Source organism: Phodopus roborovskii, unplaced genomic scaffold (genome assembly GCF_943737965.1).
Source record: "Phodopus roborovskii unplaced genomic scaffold, PHOROB, whole genome shotgun sequence".
NCBI classification, from domain to species: domain Eukaryota; kingdom Metazoa; phylum Chordata; class Mammalia; order Rodentia; family Cricetidae; genus Phodopus; species Phodopus roborovskii.
Window position 1 is genome coordinate 28,508,108 of NW_026125295.1, and position 18,335 is coordinate 28,526,442.

General features: G+C 36.3%; 1 protein-coding gene across 1 annotated transcript in view; it reads right to left on the bottom strand.

Annotated features, from left to right (window-relative positions):
* Plscr5 (phospholipid scramblase family member 5) overlaps positions 1-18,335 on the bottom strand; it is a 57,871-nt gene that overhangs the window by 25,945 nt on the left and 13,591 nt on the right. The window contains exons 4-8 of the mRNA XM_051207210.1: positions 18,147-18,189; positions 17,050-17,270; positions 15,388-15,549; positions 12,603-12,764; positions 10,971-11,053 (exon numbers count right to left, since the gene is read on the bottom strand). Coding sequence (XP_051063167.1) covers positions 11,015-11,053; positions 12,603-12,764; positions 15,388-15,549; positions 17,050-17,270; positions 18,147-18,189 — 627 coding nt within the window. The 3' untranslated portion in view covers positions 10,971-11,014. The remainder of the gene's footprint in view (positions 1-10,970; positions 11,054-12,602; positions 12,765-15,387; positions 15,550-17,049; positions 17,271-18,146; positions 18,190-18,335) is intronic.

Here is an 18,335-nt window from a genome sequence, read left to right on the forward strand (position 1 = left end):
AAAGAGAGTTCATAGTCATAACTGTGTGATGGCAGCCATCACAACAGTGCTCAAATCACTGCCTTGCAGAGAGGCCACCACAGACCTATATAAGATCTTAGATGTCTAGGACATCTGCAGGCAACTGTTTAACCTTGAACTTATTTTGCTTCCTATCCTTTATGGACAGGATATTGTTTCAAAATATCAGTTGTTTTCTTCTTTCTCTTTGTTTTCAAGACCTTCCCTAGCTGTGACTTCTTTAAACACACCAGAGTTCCCTAAGACTGGCTTCTCCCATCTGTGATGCTCTTCCCAAAAACATGATACTGCCTTTGCTTTTCTTGTAATGGTTTGATGCGACACTTGCTTTATATACTCTTAATCGAGATGTTGCTCATTTTGTACGTTTGTGGCTTGGCAGAGGAGTGGCCCTGTGCCTGTGTTTCTGGAGCTCCTATGGTGGCCCTGGAACACCATCATTAGTCCCAGCAATTCATCTCACCTCCTGAGGCTTTCCCCTTCTCTTCTTGACAAGCTTACATTGAAATAAGCTTCTAATTCCTGGTGAAGGCCTCATGGCATAGGAAATTGTAAAAGCCAATAATTCCCAGACAGGCCACAAGGTGAGAGAAGAAGAAGCCAGCTATCAAGGATAAATATTAATTTTTGGCATATGTTTATCATTCTTCCTGCTGGATTCCATATAGACATTTCTTTCAACCACACCTTGACCATATGATTCCCTTCTATTTTCTCTGTTTTCACATGCTTGATTCTTTTCATCTTCCCACCAGTCTCCTACTCCTTTTATTCTCTCTTCTACATTCATGTCAAATTGTGTGTGTGTGTGAGTGTGTGTGTGTGTGTGTGTGTGTGTGTGTGAGAGAGAGAGAGAGAGAGAGAGAGACAGACTTATGTATATAATAAATTACAGGACCCATAACTAAGAGAAAACATGTAATATTTGCCTTTCTGTGTCTTACTCATTTTGATAAAATTATTCACTGCAGGGCTGGATTGATGACCCAAAGCTTAATGATTCTTCATCTTCTTCTTTCAATAACTCCTTTCTCAGAACACTTAACAGTCCTGCCTACCACAACTCCTGCAATCGCAGCTCAAGGAATCCAAGGATGCCCTCTTCTGATCTCTGTTGGGAACCACACATGCCACACACAGAGAGAGAGACAAACACACGTACTTAAAATGTTTCCACCTGAATCTGGCCCCAATGTCTTCTCCATGAGGATTAGCTTTAATAGTACTGGAAGGTGCAATGCAAGTTGCCAAAGGAGGAAACCATTAAATAGTCCTACACAGCCTTGATGCCTATAAACCTCAGCAATGATCAGCATGGCAAGATATTCCATTTACATCTTGGCAGTCACCAAGGAATTGTACTTAAGCTTTGCTTACTGGGAGGCAAGTCACACCTGGTACTGTAAACCTAACCAACTACATGTGGCTAGTAAGGTTATAGAACTTAGAAGACAACCTATTACTGACATTTCTCTTAACCATTGAGCTTCCTAAGTGTGTTAAAGTCTATCCCTAGAGATAAGTGTAGATCTAACCTCTCATCAAAGAATCTTCTTCATATAGGAGAAGGAGAACATTACGGGAAACCCACCTGGTCAAAATACAGAGAAAAACTGACCATGAAGAGCCCAGCCCCAATTTATACATCTACAATTCAAAAAGGAAAGTCTGCTGTGAAATAGTCTTTGACAGGACACAAGAGCTGTACCCGTGAAATCTCAACAATATGGCTGTCTGAGCAAGACCTGAAGAGTGACAACACTAACTGACATGCTAATGTGGGTGGGGGAAATCACACGGGTTCCACTCCTTAATAATGAACTACAACTGCCAAGAGAGAAAAATTAGTCTTCCACAAGATTGAATAAGTGGTTCTCCATTACCAAGGGGTCAATCATAAAGACATATGCATATAAGTGACACTAAAAGGACTCAGACGGCTGTACAGATGTATGTATATATGTGTATATATATATACACACATGAATATGTATATACATATGAAAAAGACTATAATTTTGAGAGGGATATGGAAAGGCATAAGAGAGATTGGTGGGAGGAGAGACAGATAATTCTGTGGATACTTTTAATTAAATTCTGATAAAATTTGGAAAATTGTGCTGGAGAAACAGCTCAGCATTGAGTAGGTACTATTTTTGCAGAGAACCAGAGTTCAATTTTCAGCATCCACTTTGAGTAATTCACAACAGCTTGCAAATTAAGCTCTCAGTGATTCATACCTTTGACTACCTCAAGTATTTGCAATCATATACACATACCCATAGAAAATAGACAGCCAGACATCCAGCCAGCCAGACATACACACACACCCCTTAAAAAGAAAGGTAATCTTAGAAAAACTAATTGAAAGAATAATATATAGACTATGCTCATTGTTACTTATTAGACCATTTATTAGAAATAGAGCCTTCACTATAAATTAAAACAGATATTTAAATTTTTTTTGAATTTTGATCCTAAATTATCATAGTCATAATACATATAGTAAGTTTGTTTTCATGAGTTTCTTCATTTTTGTTCATTTTTACAGCCTCCTAGTCTCCCTTAATGAATATAAAAATGTCTCCAATTTTTCATTGAACAGCAGAATATTCTTTTCAATGTTTAATTCTCTTTCTTTCCCCAGTTTATATTTGTTTCTTCTTTGGAACAACAGACTGAGAGATAAAGATCTAGTTGTACATGTTCTCTCTCTCTCGTGTGTGTGTGTGTGTGTGTGTGTATGTTGTGCATATGCATGTCTCTGTGTGTGTGAATGTGTATGTGTGTAGATACATTTGCATATGTGTGTATGTATGTGTATATGTATATACGTGTGTGTGTGTGTATTAGTGTTCTCTAAAGGAACAGAACTGATGGAATAAACTAACGCATAGAACTAACGCATATATTTATATATGTTATATATCATATATAACATTATGCTAAATTATATATATATATGCAGAAAAAGGACTTATTAAAGTGACTTTTATGATGGTAGGTCCAAGTAGTTCAACAATGGCTGTCTCCTGATAGCTAGGCCAAGGATCTGGTAGTTTGTTTCATCTCAACAGTCACAGTTTGGCGCTGAAGTCCCAGGGAAGTCCTAGAGAGCTGTCTGTCTTCAGTCTATGGTGGACCTAAAGAAGCAGGTTCTAATACTGTAAGGGGGAGCCTCGGGAACAGGGTAGTTGGACTTTCCAGGTAGAGTGAGGGAAAGCAGGCAATAAGCAAGCCCTTCCTTCTTTCATGTTCTTTTATGTGGCCTGCCACTTACATGGACTGCCACCAAAGGGTGTGGCCCAGATTTAGGGTAATCTGATATCAAATAATCCAGGTTTAGGTTAGGTTTTATACTTCAAGTAATCTGAAGAAGAAAATTCCCTCACAGGTGTGCCCAGATGCTTGGGTTTTAATTAATTACAGATATAGGCAGGTTGATTAAAAAGATTAACCAATCCAGTATGTTTATAAGTGTTTCTGTACTTGTATATGTGTGTGCATGTGTATGTGTGTATATATGTGTGTCATACATATCATAATAGTATGTAGTTTAGTCATATTTAAGAATAGAAGGCCAGTTACAGTGGCACACTTCTTTAATTCCAGTGCTCAGGAGGCAGAGGGAGGTTACAGAGAGAGTTCCAAGACAGCTGAAGCAGTAACACAAAGAAACCATGTATCAAAAAATAAAACAACAACAACAACAACAAAGACTATTGATGTCATTTTCTATAATGCGTGTTTATTTTTCTGCTAGTTGGAGCAAAGCTGAAGAAACAATTATGTTTAGAGCAGTCTGAGACCTGGAGAGTAGAGGTATTTGGATGTCATCCTTTTAATCACAATTTGCACATTTTATGTGGCTTGTGGATGAATATGTAGCTGTGTTTCTGTTATTCCAACAGGAAATTTGACCTTTTCCTATTATTTACTCACTTCATTTCTCTGCGTAAGTCATGTACACAAAGACTACAGCTAGCTTTTTATAGTTAATTTTGACAAGAGGCAGTCTGAAAATGCATTAGCCAACCAAAATACACAATATTTGTTCTTAGCCGGAAGGTCAAGAAACAATTGCTAAATCTGTGTTCTGAAGCAAAGTGTCCAAAGTTTTTTTTTTCCGAAATTAGATCTGAGATCTTACTGTTTCTGTGATTCCTTACAGCTTCACTGTTACAAGATCTAGCACATGCTTACTCAAATGTAATTTACACATTTAAATACTTTGTAGTGGATCTGTGTATTATCAGCCATTCTGTTAAATATGCAGCTGAGAAAAAGGAGAATCTTTTTTAGGTGGTTTACTTCTATGATAAGGAATTTAAACAGCTCCTCTTTTCTGTTCTCTCTTCTTTCTCTTTCCACCCCTCCTTCCATTTTTTCAATGTATTTTTTTATGGTTTTGCAAGCACATCGCTGTTATAAAGTTATAAACACTTATACAAATCTACTTGCTTTAGTCTCTTATGTGCTGTAGATTCTTTCCATCCTTTACACACACACACACACACACACACACACACACACACACACACACACATATCTTCTATCTAGAGAGTTTTTGTTTATGTAGCTCTGGCTGACCTATTTGTCTTATCTATTTACAACCTAACATAAAACAGAAAAAAGTTGTTTAATATCTCATCAATTCTTAATTTCTAAGTTTTCTCCTTAATAAGGGAGGAGTCTACTTGCTCACCTCCAGTGACAGTTGACTGAAACCCTCTGGGTTCCTGTAAGGTTGCACTCAGGACTTGGAATCTAAAATACAGGATTCTAGGACATGAGATGACACCATTACAAGTATTGCTAATTTGCAATTACTTGCTGCATCTGAAATGCAAGTCAAAGGAAATAAACTAGGAATAATCACACAGACCCCAGGGTATCATGAATCCACTAAGAATCCATATTTACTGAAGGTTTAGAATGATAAGTGTGGAGTTTGGACTCAAAGTAAATTTATATGTTTTTCAGCACTTAGTTGCTATTGCCTATCATAGAATTTTTAGACAGACTTATTATAAAAGCATACAACGACTAAGAAAACAGGTGCACAAATTGAAATTTAATTGGTCTGCAAAGAGGCCTGGACCCTGGTATTTAAGAAGACATCAAACTCTGCAGTTAAATACACACTAGGTTGAAAATCACCTGTCCGGGATAGAGCGATTTCTCTCTGTTTTAGTTCCCCTTTCCCTTCTGATATCACAGCCAGTTCTGCATGGTGTATGTATCATGGTTTTGTGCTCATACTAGTTCATGGTCTTAAAATCTTGTTTTCACATAATTCACTAGTAGACTCCCTTATGCTGGCTTGATGATTGAATTACATTGGGGGGAAAGATCTGACCTGATGCTGGATGCCCTATTTTGATGCAATAACAATGGCCATCCTGCATAGGCTCTCTGGAAAATTCTCAGGAACTTTAGATTTTTGTTTGAGGTTAAGTCTTAATGACAATCAAAAATCATGTTTTGGGCCTGTGTGTAAGAGTCTGGCATTGAACTTTCTGCCAGTTTTTCTGCCTCACCTTCTTTAGTCCCAGGATCACACGAGTTAATCATCACACCCAGCTCCTAAGCTTGATCTTTCTGGTTGTTCTCACTTCACTTGTTGGACTAATGCTCATCAGCATTCAAGGGAAAATGACAAAGTTGATTGAAATTGTATGTCAATTTCCTGAAAGCAGAAAGTACAAAATCTTTGTGGTGTGTACCATGCAGCTAGAAAAAGAGTCTGCTTTTCTGTTGATAAGGAAATGAACATCAAAGTTCCCCCTCTTGCTGACGAACCCTGCATGCTTGCACAGATTACAGAAAGCACAAAGTGAATCACTAATAGAAACGAGCTTTTTCCCAGAAACCTCTTGCCTAGCTGCAGTGTGTCCATGATAATGTGAAGTGTTGCTGCCATCTGCAGCATGGAAAAATTATTAGAAACGTATTACCTTCACCTATCTCACATGGTTGGATTTTAATCAAGTGCCATAGTTTTAAACATAAGAACTGCTTAATTCTTTTTACTCCTCTTCTGCATTTTCTGTTGCTACCATTCAAGGTGTTTAAAGACAGCCTAAAATGCACAGAGTACCTGAGAATGAAGTATCGGTAGTGAAATACCCAGTTTATGTTTCCTGATAGTTCAGTGATGCGAAACTAATTTTGAAAGACAATGCAATAGCAAACAAAAGGAGGATTAAAAATTGAGGAATTATTCTTCAAGTTTACTACTATTGGCTAAATGTGAGTATTAATCTTGTCTAAATTTTTTTTTTTTAACAAAGAGGACTTTCCTGGTTTGGCTGCTCCAAAGCCCATCACTAAGGTGACATCACAAACATGCTATCTTCATAGGGAAGTCTGAATTCATTGTTCATATTGCTTTTCCAGATAAGAATGGCAGGTATAGTTGAACAGACTACTGCTTATTTAAATCTTGAGGAAACGAAGTCCCTCTTGCTATGCCTGTCCAGATTCCCATTCTATGTGTTTAAAAGTGTCCCCCATCCCCCACCCATTTTCTGCCCACTTATATTTTCATCCTAAAGAGAAGGCACAAGCTCATCAGGTCTGTAAAATTGGACAGGTTACTTAACATCCACTACTTAGATTGATTCCTTCATTGAAACCTGTGAGCTTACAGTAATTATTTTTTGCACCAAAATTGGATAAGAAATGTGTAACAAGACTAGTCTTGTATTCTAAAATATTCATTAATGCTAGCTTTTATATATTTATGAAACATTTTCATCATGTTTTAGTGTTGTTTCAAGCAAGGTAGCAAACTTTAAAGTTTTAGATATTTTATAATTCCAGTGTAGATGATCTTTTAAAAGCAGATATTTATAAGTAGAAACTTCCTGTGGTGATCTATTGTTTATGTTTTAATAAAGCCTTGACAGAGATTAGAATGCAAAGCTAGACACAGGCATAGAGGCTGGGCAATGGTGGCATACATCTTTAATAACAGGACTCAGGAGACAGAGACAGATGGATCTCTGTGAGTTCAAGGCTACCCAGGGCTACATAAGAGTGAATCAGTATAAAAGAGGAAACAGAGCTCATGCCTTTAATCACAGCACTAGAGAAGTATACTAGATAGGAGCAGTGTCTCAGACTGGAAATTTTTCTCCCTGCCAGTTAAGCTTCATACATCTAGAAGGTATCATGTAGGCTGCCAGGGGGTAGGGAGTAGGGGGAAGGGGGAGGGAAGGCAACCAGTAGTTGTAAACTCTACAAATTAGTTGTAAACTTTACAAACTACAGTACCTGTCTGCCAGGCAAATTTTCTCTAATTATGCAATAGTGACATTACTATTATGGGGGTAAACAACTGCTTTCTGATTGGAGTCCACTGGAGGGACTACATTTTTGGTATTGTAAACCCGAGTAAAAATAAAAATGCCATGCCTTGAGAATAATCTACTAATGTTGCTTAGTTAACTAGATACAGTGTCACATTACCTTCTAATGATTCATGTCTATAGATATAATGTTCCTCAGTCTCAGTCACAAAAGCCTGTCCTTGATGAAAAGCAGTGAATGCAATGTCATACATGGCTGATCAAGAAAGTGAGAATAAGTAAAAAAAAGCTGAATGAGTAAAAGCTGAGTGCATAGCCACAAACAAGTTCTTCTGTAAGGCTCTAGGAACATTGTTGAGGAAGATATGGAAAGAATGTAAGAGCTGGAAGATAGCTCTGAAGAAGGGCTAGAAAGTGTTACAATACAGTCATTCCAATAATGAGCTTAATGCATCTGTTCTTGCTTATATTGTCTCTGCACAAAAGTGGACCTGTCAACAGTCAATCATGAATGAAGAAGGGACATAGGGTTCTTCTCATTCTACTGAAATAGTTTCTATTCATTGATAAATTGTGGAAGTAACTGCCATCAGTAGTATAACTACTGTGACCCTACCAGGATCTATATAGTTCCAAAGAGAGTCACACAGATGACCCTGGTGAAAAACACATCAGGCCTCAAAACAAATCATAAACATAGATGTGATAAAGGGATTTATAGAGAGAAGATGAGATTGATGGAGGAGAGAGACAAGAGAGGGTAAGCCTAGAGAATAATCAATGCATTATACTCATCTACAGAAAGGTCAAAATACAAATTTAATAAATTAAAAAATATAATAAGGAGAGATTAAAAAATCAAATCTTAGAAGCTAATGACAGCTCAGCTTTTCTATGCAAACATGAAGACTTTAATCCAATTTCTAGCATACTACATTAAAACAAAACAAAAAACAAAACAAACAAACAAACAACAACAACAAAACCCAACTATGTCATTGTTAAGTAAGCAGAGTGAGTTGTTGACCCAGGACTCACTGGATAGCAAGCTTAGTCTAATTTGTGAGCTCCAGGCCAGCAAGAGACCCTGTGTCAAAGACCAAGGTGGACAGCACATGAGAAACATCCCAAGGTTGGCCTTTGGCCTCCCCTAAGCATACAGAAAAAAGCAAACAAACAAATAAAAACCAACAACAAAGCAAAGGAAGACCCACAAAATGAAACAAAAGTCAAATTTTATGGAAAGGAAAAATAGGTAATTTGGAAAGTTATAAACTGGATTCAAGACTCTCTAACAAAAAAATAATGACATAGAGCTCCTGAATTAGAAATGTTAATGGACTGGAGAAATTCTTCAGATATTAAAAGCACTAGCTGTTCTTTCAGAAGACTTTAGGTCAACTCCCAGCACACACATGGCAGTTCACAACAGTATGTAACTCCAATTCCATGGAATCCGATGCTCTCTCCTGGACCCCATAGGCATCAGATACTTAAGTGGTGCACAGATATATATTACTTTGGTAGTAAAAATTACAAATATAAAAATCCATATGGTGTACTACCTGAAACTCAAGAAACTCAGAATTTTAGTGAGCTGTTAATTTATCACCTGGTGTTTTAGACTGTCTAGCAAATATTCCCCCTTTTTTTTTCTTAGTTTTACTTTTAGTCCCCATGATCAGACCTGTATCTGCTAGCAGAGTGCTCTGTTGCCACACTATGCCCCTACATTTAATATTGTGTGACTGTGTCCTTCTATCTATCATGGTAACTCTTTTGGTGATTGACAAGGCTCATTTTGAGTTTTCTATAATACACTGGCCTCGGACTTCAGATTCTCTTGTTTTCCAAGTACCAAGACACATATTACTGCACCAGTTAAAACTTCTCTGTCGTGGAGAAATACTGGTGATTCATGGGAAGATTTTAGTATTCATTTTAAGATTTTTTTGTGGCACATGAAAAATAGTCTGTTAAAACCCATTGTCATTGTACCTCCTGTTGATCACCACACCCCAGTCACAGTCTTCCTGTGTTTATCAAACTGTTTGACTCAGAGACTTAGTGATTTCCAATTGGCAAGAATTCTCTTTTCTAAATGCTCATATCTCTTGCTGATTTCTTTTCCTCCATGCTCAAGTTAACAGCTCTATTTATGTCTATTTATTTAAGATGAATTACTTTTCTTCCTGGGTCTGGAAATATAAAAATCTTGACCTTTTAGGAGAGAAATGACTGACAACTTATCATCCCAATGGGTAGCAATTAAAACCAGCATTAAACTTATTTATTCAAAGACTGATTTTTGCAAAAGTATGTACATTTGCGAGACAATGTGAGATACATTTCATAAAATTGCCAAGCATCAGATACTGCACACCAGCTTCAGTTCAACTAAGAAATTTTGTTTTGTTTTGTTTTTATTTTGGAGGGTATGAGGTTGAGATGGGGCATGATTTTGCAGCCCAGTATGGCCTTGAACTCAGGAGGTGGTTTGGATGAAAATATCTCCCACAGGCTCATGTATTTGAACATTTGGTTCCCACTTGATGCCCTGTTTGGGATGTTCAGGAGGTGGAACCTAGCTGAAGGGCTTTGGAAGCAGATGGACGAGCATGCTATAGGAATTAGGAGTGGTTCTTGTTAGCTCTTGTTAGCTCTGAATCAGTTATATTTACTGTGCTTTCTTCCCTCCGCACTGAGACATGCACTCAGGTCTGACTCTTTTGGTTTTGTTTGTTTTCAATTCCAGAGCTGTCAATTTTTCATTTTGAAGTCACAGATCTTTTTACTGGCAAAAACTTCATAGCAGTTAGATAAAATCCTGGTTGATAAGGCTGCTTTTGTTAATTTATAGTCTTATTTGTTTGGCTGTTTAAATCTCTGGAATGAGTCTGCTCAGTGCTTTGTTAATTGCCTTACAGACTATATAACTGTGCCTCTGCTTCTTCAAGAAACAGAAGCTATCTATCTTCCCCCAGATCTTTACACATATTATTTACTTAATCTCTAACTTTTCCAATATAAATAAGACATTTTTACAATAAGAAAATTAACATAGTCTAGGATGTATGAGATTTTTCTCTCAAAAATGTGAAAAAATGCATTTTAAAATAATGCTTATACTTTAATTTGTTAGGACTACATGAGACAATTATAAAAAGAAATAAATTTAAGAAAGTCAAAAGGAACTACTTTTGAAAAGATAGTTTAGCAATTCAAGCCTTTTGATTAGTAACCACCCTTAGTAGCAGAGACACTTCAAAGTGTTCTCTAAACATTGAATCCCCATCAGTGATGCTGCAAGCCTTAGCTCTCATCTTTCATGCTCACCATTGCAATAACTTCAAAAGGATAAAAAGAGAATGGTAATATCCCAAAGTAACCTTGTACTCACACTAGTAATTGCATATTTAGCTATCATGCATTCACAACCAGGTAATTGTCTCATTACACCATGTTTTAATAAATATAATAATTAACATTTAGTTATAAAAATTAAAATATTCAGACCATTCAGAAATTAAATTCAGAGCCCAGGGGACATCTAGGAGAAAATGAAAAAGAATTAGATAGTGTCAAACATAGACATCTTCAAAGGAAGGAGATCATTTAAACTTGCCTTTTACTTACTGAAATGCGTTCTGCATATTTCATTGTTTTCGTCATCGTGCTTGTTATAATCCAGCAAGTGAATGTTCGAAGAACATAAAATCCTACAAATAAATAGACTGAATATGAATGAATTTATAAAAGAGGCAACAATTAGGATAGATAGCTTGACATGCCAGCTTTGATGATATGAAGCAATGATGTTTTTAGTAGAGTTCCGGTAATGCATGATTTATTGGATGAATAAAAACTATAATGCTTTAAGGTTCATGATTCTCACATGTTGAATTTTCATCATGTAAGGAACTAAAATTCTTATTTAAACAATCCCAATATCATCAATCAAAATTTTGGGGGTGACCAATACTGTAAAATTCAATTGAAAATATGATAAGGCAGGCAGAGGAAGAAATGATAAAAGGCCTCACCTTTGAAGTGTTTGTACATGTGAGGAACTATCTCAAAGCATATATTGGGCAAAATTGCAAAGACATCATAAAGTTATGATTTCACAAATGGATGAAAGTTCTTTCTATTGTCTGTTAAGTATATGTCTCTCTTAGTTGCGGGAATATTACCCATTCGTATAACTGGACTACTATCTAGATCAGTCTTCATTTGAGTTTATTGAGCATCGAGGACTCTTTAGACGATGTGTTCAAGCACTGGGCCCTGGTGTCCCCAGGGAAAGCTGAGAGTCTACAAGCTTTCATGGCACACAGAGACTGTATGATGTACTACATATTGGGTGGGATCTAAACAACCTGCCTGTATCACATTAATCTCTCAACGAATGTGAGCAAAGGACAGGAAACATACCTGCAAAAGCACAGATATTCAGGCTTTGGAAAATGAACAAAAAGAAAAATCAGTAAGGTTTAAGATCTAGAAAGCATCTTTTGTTTACTAGGAATGCTTTGTCACCAGCCTGTCTGCAAAGTAAGTTAATGGAGAACATCACAGATCGACTGTTTTAAATATGAAATTAAGTGAATAATCAGAAGGATCTAATGAGTAGCCGAAAGGAAGGGTATGTGAACATGTGTTTGTGTGAGAATGTGTTTTTTCTACGTGTGTATATGTGGAAGAGTATGTCTCTATGTGTATTTGTTTGTGTGTGTTAAAAAGTTAATACTGAAGTGTGGAATGACCAAAAATGGTAAAGAGAAACAGGAAGTGAAGAAGTTCTATGAATGAATATATTGGGGACAGGGAATATTAATTGGAATAACTTTGATTTGTAGATTTAAGCCGATTTCTCAAAAGATTTTGAATAATTTTAATATATAAAGCAGCATAGATGATGCCATCATTAAATTTGAGATCTCAAATTCTGAGCAACAACAAAAGGAAAAGGAAAGATGGTTTATTTGAAAAAGAAAAGAAAAGAAACCCATAGGATCATAATCAGCAAGACCCAAGACAGGAGCTAGTCAAGCATTTTGGCAAATGTGTTTCTTGTCTTCTGTGATACCAGCCTGAGTGAAATATAAACCTCTAAATTCTCATTCTCAAAGGATGATGATCCTATCTTAAACTGCTTTCTTTATGTGAAGCATGCTCCATAGGTCAAGATTGTGTGGAAGAGGATTAGCCCTACACAGTCTGGTATGTAAGGACAGAAGTCATCCATGCAGCTTAGACCATACTTACAAAGAGAAAGCAAGCTCCAATCATTGCTGCTTTGAGTGTCACATCGAGGTCTACAGGAACATGTATTCCAAAGTTGTCAGCATTTGTGAATACGTCATTGACAAATCCAGACCAGTACTTGGAAATCTTCCCAATTGTAAGCTTTTCATCAACAGTTTTCACCTTTGAAAAGAAAAATAAGTGGTATGAGATTTGCAGATAAAAAGAGATAGCTGACATTTCTCAGTATGATGCTTTTCCGATGAACTTGAGCTGCTGTATCATTTTCCCCCAAAAGGCAGCTCTATGTTGTTTGTGCCTGTCTATCAGCACAGGTGTGGATACTTACTTCCACAGTACTCCAGAATTTCAGACCATTATAACTTGTTTTCCTTTTCATTTTTTTATGCAGATGGAGTAAATAATTAAGGCTAGATAACCACAAGGTGGCAGCAGGTACATCTCTTAGTTATGTAGCTAAGTATGAAGGTACGTGTGTTCAGATTTTAAACCTGAATTTGCCATCATAAAATATGTATATGGACAATATATATATATATATATATACTGTGTGTGTACCCATATGTATTACAATAATATTAAATAGTGTTAAAATACTATTTGGATGAATTAAATTATTTTCTAGGTATAATTCATAAACGTGAAAAATTATCAACTATGGAATTATTAAAGCTTTTAAACAAAATATATTGTCAAACTACACTTTTATGTTACACTCAGTCATTGTTCAACACATTCCCTTCTAACCAGCGTGGTGTAATACATCACTTTGAGCTAATGTATAAACATGGGATTGAGATGAGTCTGACATTGAAGTCTACCATGTCCATTGAGTATCTACATCTGACTATAATACCTGTTTATTTCTTTATCCTGTTTATCATGCTGACACTGACACTTACTTAATATGGATCCCTTTCCCTATGATGATAGAAAATAGAAAATAGAGAAGGTTTCTTAGGACATAGCTATAGCATGAAAACTAAACCATGCTGTTTACATTCTCCTCAGTCATATTATTAAGAAGCCATGTGGCCAGGCAGTGTTGGCACACACCTTTAATCCTAGCACTCAGGAGGCAGAGGCACATGGATCCTTGTGAGTTAGAGACCAGCCTGGTCTACAGAGCTAGTTCAATGACAGCCAGGGCTACACCAAGAAACCCTGTAATAAAAAAACAAAAAACAAAACAAAAACCAAATAAACAAAAAGTCTTGTCACACCCTTAACAATTCTGGGCCAGGAAAAGTCACTTAACAAAGTTTATGTTCTCAGTGTGTGTAGGCTCCTGCATAACTCTGGAAAACTCTGTATATCTGGCGAGATACAAACAAACAAAGAAAAGGAGATGCATTAAAGGCCAATGGTTTTCTCCAACCCTGCCTATAATGTATGTTCACAATAATATGTTAAGCGTATGTTAACCCACAGAAACAACTGACCTGAATAAGGGGGAGCTCATGAACCCCTCCCTGACTGATAGCTGGGAAACCAGCATAGGACTGACCCAGACCCCATGAATGTGGGTGTCAGTTAGGAGGCCTGGGCAGTCTAAGGGACCTCTGACAGTGGAACCAGGTTGTATCCCTGGTGCACAAAGGACTTCAGGAGCCCATTCCCCATGGAGGGATACCCCCTTAACCTAGAGACAGGGAAGAGGGCCTAGGCCATACAGATTTTGATGATCCCACCTGGAATGCCTCACCCTCTCTGGGGAGTGGATGGGGTATGGGACGGGGAGGGGGAGGGAGTTGGGGGAACATGGGAGGATGGGAGGGAGAGGAAACTTGGATCGAGAGAGAGATGGACAGAGAGAGAATGTTGTTGCAGGTTAAATCTGCAATGATCTATTTTCATATTCAGTTCCAGAAACCCAAGAGCACGTTATGGCACAGTCTTACAAATATAGCTTTATACAGTGTCCCTTTAGTGGAGTATGCTTCTGAAATGAGACCTGGATGGGGTTAAATGTCCATCAAGCAGGCCAACAGGAAAGGGCAGAGATAAATTTGGTGATGAAAATACGAATACTCACTCTGTCCCACGTTGCTTTTAACTCCCTATGAATCAACTTCACCAAACATAGGGTTACTATGATTTTTAACAATCACAACATATTGGTTATCTAAAAAATCACAATACTTTCTCTCCGTGTGTGTGTGTGTGTTTGATATTTAAAGCTTCAGAGGCTAAAGTTAAAAATAACAAGACATTTATTATTTTAGGTAAGGAAGTACAGTAGTTTATGTGTTGTATTTTGCAAACATGTCAACAATTTTGATTTTATAATTCTCATTTGCATTGTTAAGTTTCTTTGAATAATGTGTGTGCAGTGAACTATGACAAACAAAATGGCTAAGGACAGTACATTGTCACTGCATTATTCTTGCTAAAATCTCATGGACTTAGAATCTCTGGAGTGATGGCTGTTATTATTGACAAGGAAACATGATTTATTAGAGTAGCGCACTAATAAGCAATTCTTAAAATATATTTACAGGATACATCATGATTTGGGTTTTTTTATTTTTTTACTGAAGGTTTTTTAAACGTATATTGGGTTTTGCCTGCATGTGTGTCTGGGTGAGGATGCTAGACCCCCTAGGAACTGAAGTTACAGTTGTGAACTGCCACATGGGTGCTGAAAATTGAACCCCAGTCCTTTGGAAGAACAGTCAGTGCTCTTAACTTCTGAGCCATCTCTCCAGCCCCATGATTTGGACATTTTATAAATTTAATTACATTGCAAGAAATCAGGACCTAAGCAAAACTTTGTCATTCATACCTCAAAGTCCACATCTCCAAAACAGCCACAGGTTGCACAAGGACCTACAATTTTCAAAATATCTTCTTTGTTTGCATTTTGGATTGTGAATTTGGGTTGAAAGGGGTCCCACTTTTGTGTAACATAACCAGTTATTGTACCAGGAGGGGTTTGGATTTCTAGCTGTAAGAGAATATAGTAACAAAATGAAATTTTTAAAAGGTTATTGTGCATTAACAACATAAGAACGTCAACTTACATCTGTATGATATTTGTTATGAAATAATTAGTATATTATGAGTAATTATAAATGTATTTTAGAATGAAAATTGGTGTTTTAACATTTTGTGTTTTGTCATGAAAATGATGAGAATTTATTACCCTGATATCTTTTGCACTCCACTCTAAATGCCTTGGTGTCCCTAGCACAGTTGTCACTCCATCTCACCTTGACAGTGAATGGGTTATACCTGCTAGTGTGGACAAAGGCAGTAACTACTTCTCAGTTGTAGCCATAACTCCAATGTATTTTAAACTCTCTTACCAACTGCTGAATGTTCACATTCCTCATTTCAGACATTATTTTAGCATTTGAATGTAATCAAAATAAAATCCTTTTGTAAGATACCTTGGAAGGGGACAAATAGAAAATGTTTCCTTTGAAGTAAATCAATTCTCTATTTATATCATTTTTTACTTCATGCTAAGTTTATTGTCTTGTGTATATGTCTACAGTGTTCTTAGATAGACTATATATATATATCAGTATATATATATATATGTATATATGTTGCATTTTGACTATATATAGTATATTTTATATATAGTGCATTTTGCGTATATATGTATATATATTTAGGATATAAAGTGCTATTTTCTTTTGACATTTTTGTATTTTGTCATAGAGATAGTAAGGATTTATTCCACTGATATGCGTAACACTTCCCCGGAATATATATATATATATATATATATATATATATATATATGTGACATACATGAATATAGGTAAGAGTATATATAAATATAAAACATCTTAGATCTCAGAACACACACACACACACACACACATATATATATATATATATATATATATATATATATATATATAATCTGCAGAATAGAGAATGAAATAATATTCTAGTTCACAGAAACATCAAATTGAAAATGAAAATTCTTGTTACAGCTCTATTAAAAAGGGCACTCAGTTATGTTTTAAAATAAAATAATTGAGAAACATCACTCTATTTTATACCATGGGTTTATTGAACATGCAAATAGTATGTGTTACTCTGAGACGAATAACACCAAGAGAAGGTAACACCTTAGAAGAGGTTAAGTGCCATGGCACCTCCTGGGCATTGCTACTGTCAGAGAAAACAACAGTATTTATGTAGTGGAAACCTATAGGTGTCACAATTACTTGATTAATATGTTAGTTCAGGAGGCTATGTCTCATTTATAGGATGCATGAGCTCCTTTTACCATTTAATTTAATGCAAGCTGCCATAGTTATGGGTTACAAATGGAAGAAGTACCTCACCAAATTCTCAGGTTTTCCTTATCCTAAAATAGAAGATATAAATGGAAACAACTGTTAGGTTGACTGTCTCACAGCTCCAGATGAATGCCACTTAAAGGAATGATCTTAAAAATGAAAGATGCTCAGAGGCAGTGACCAACCTCTTGTAGGTAGCAAGGGCACCAGCAGCTGTTACACCTTAGGGGCCTGTTCACTGTAATCACCTCTCGACCCGAGTTGTCTGTGATCCTCAGGGTGCAGGCTCTCAGCGTGGAACACACATTACGATTAAAACAGATGCTTTCCTCCACTGCAAAGTAAATTCTTTGTCCCAAGCTGTTTTTGATCTCATATTTGTTGGAGGTCTCAGTACCGAGTATCACTATTGGAAAACACATGCTATCAAGACATGCTTTGATTGGGATCACCATGTGTCAAAAATTAAAGGAGTATTATGAGAACATAGAGTTGTTGTAGAATTACTAGCTGCAAGTCTCACCTTCATATACATCTCTTTCCATGCTCTAAACTTTGAAGACTGAGCCTCAGACATCAAAGCAAGATAAGAGAACAGAACTAACATCTTAACTAATTTTTATTCTAGAGCTAAGAGCAAACATGTCATGACACCGTTCAATGAAAGAACAGATTGTTTAAGGAAGAATATGATATTCAAATAATAACCCTATTATTCTTCTGCAAGTTATCTGGACAATTTACAGTGGTATTTTTTTTTTACTGTATCTAAAATTTCTTCTAGCTTTCAAACTAGTGGTGAGCTAACTTCAATTCTGACATATCTGGAGTAATATAGACTCTTATAAATAGAAAACACTCAAGCAATTTGAAATTATTAATCATCCTCATACAACTGGTAAGTTATATGCCTATTTTATTGAGTCAATTGTGAAGCAATAAAATGTGGCATTTGTGTTAATTAAATTTTAATGTGCTCTCAACTGTGATTTCCCCTTCTCAGAATGTTAAGAAATTTCAATGATTAATATCCATGGGATATTAATTACTGCTTGTCACTTTAAGATTAACTTTATTAGATTTGGATGTCACTCTTATGAGAGACTTACGTTTATACTTATAGTTGTGCTTAAACTAATAAACTAGATTCTGGTTTAAAAAAATAGGTCAAGCAATCATTTGATCTTTTAGCCATTGTTTATAACATTTTAGTTGTAAGGAAACTTGTGGACAGTAAAGACTTTTCATAGGTCTTAATAAATACAGAATCTGATGTACTTACTCCCAAGAATTTCCACTTGCTGGTGGATGATTATCAAGTCCAACTGCAAAGGATGATACAAAGGAAATGAAAGCCATTCTGCCACAGCCCTTACTATACAACATGAAGTCTGTATTTTCATTAAAAAGTTTCAAACACTCACAATTTATAAGTCAAGGCTTAGCCACAGGAATCAAAGAAAACTCTGAG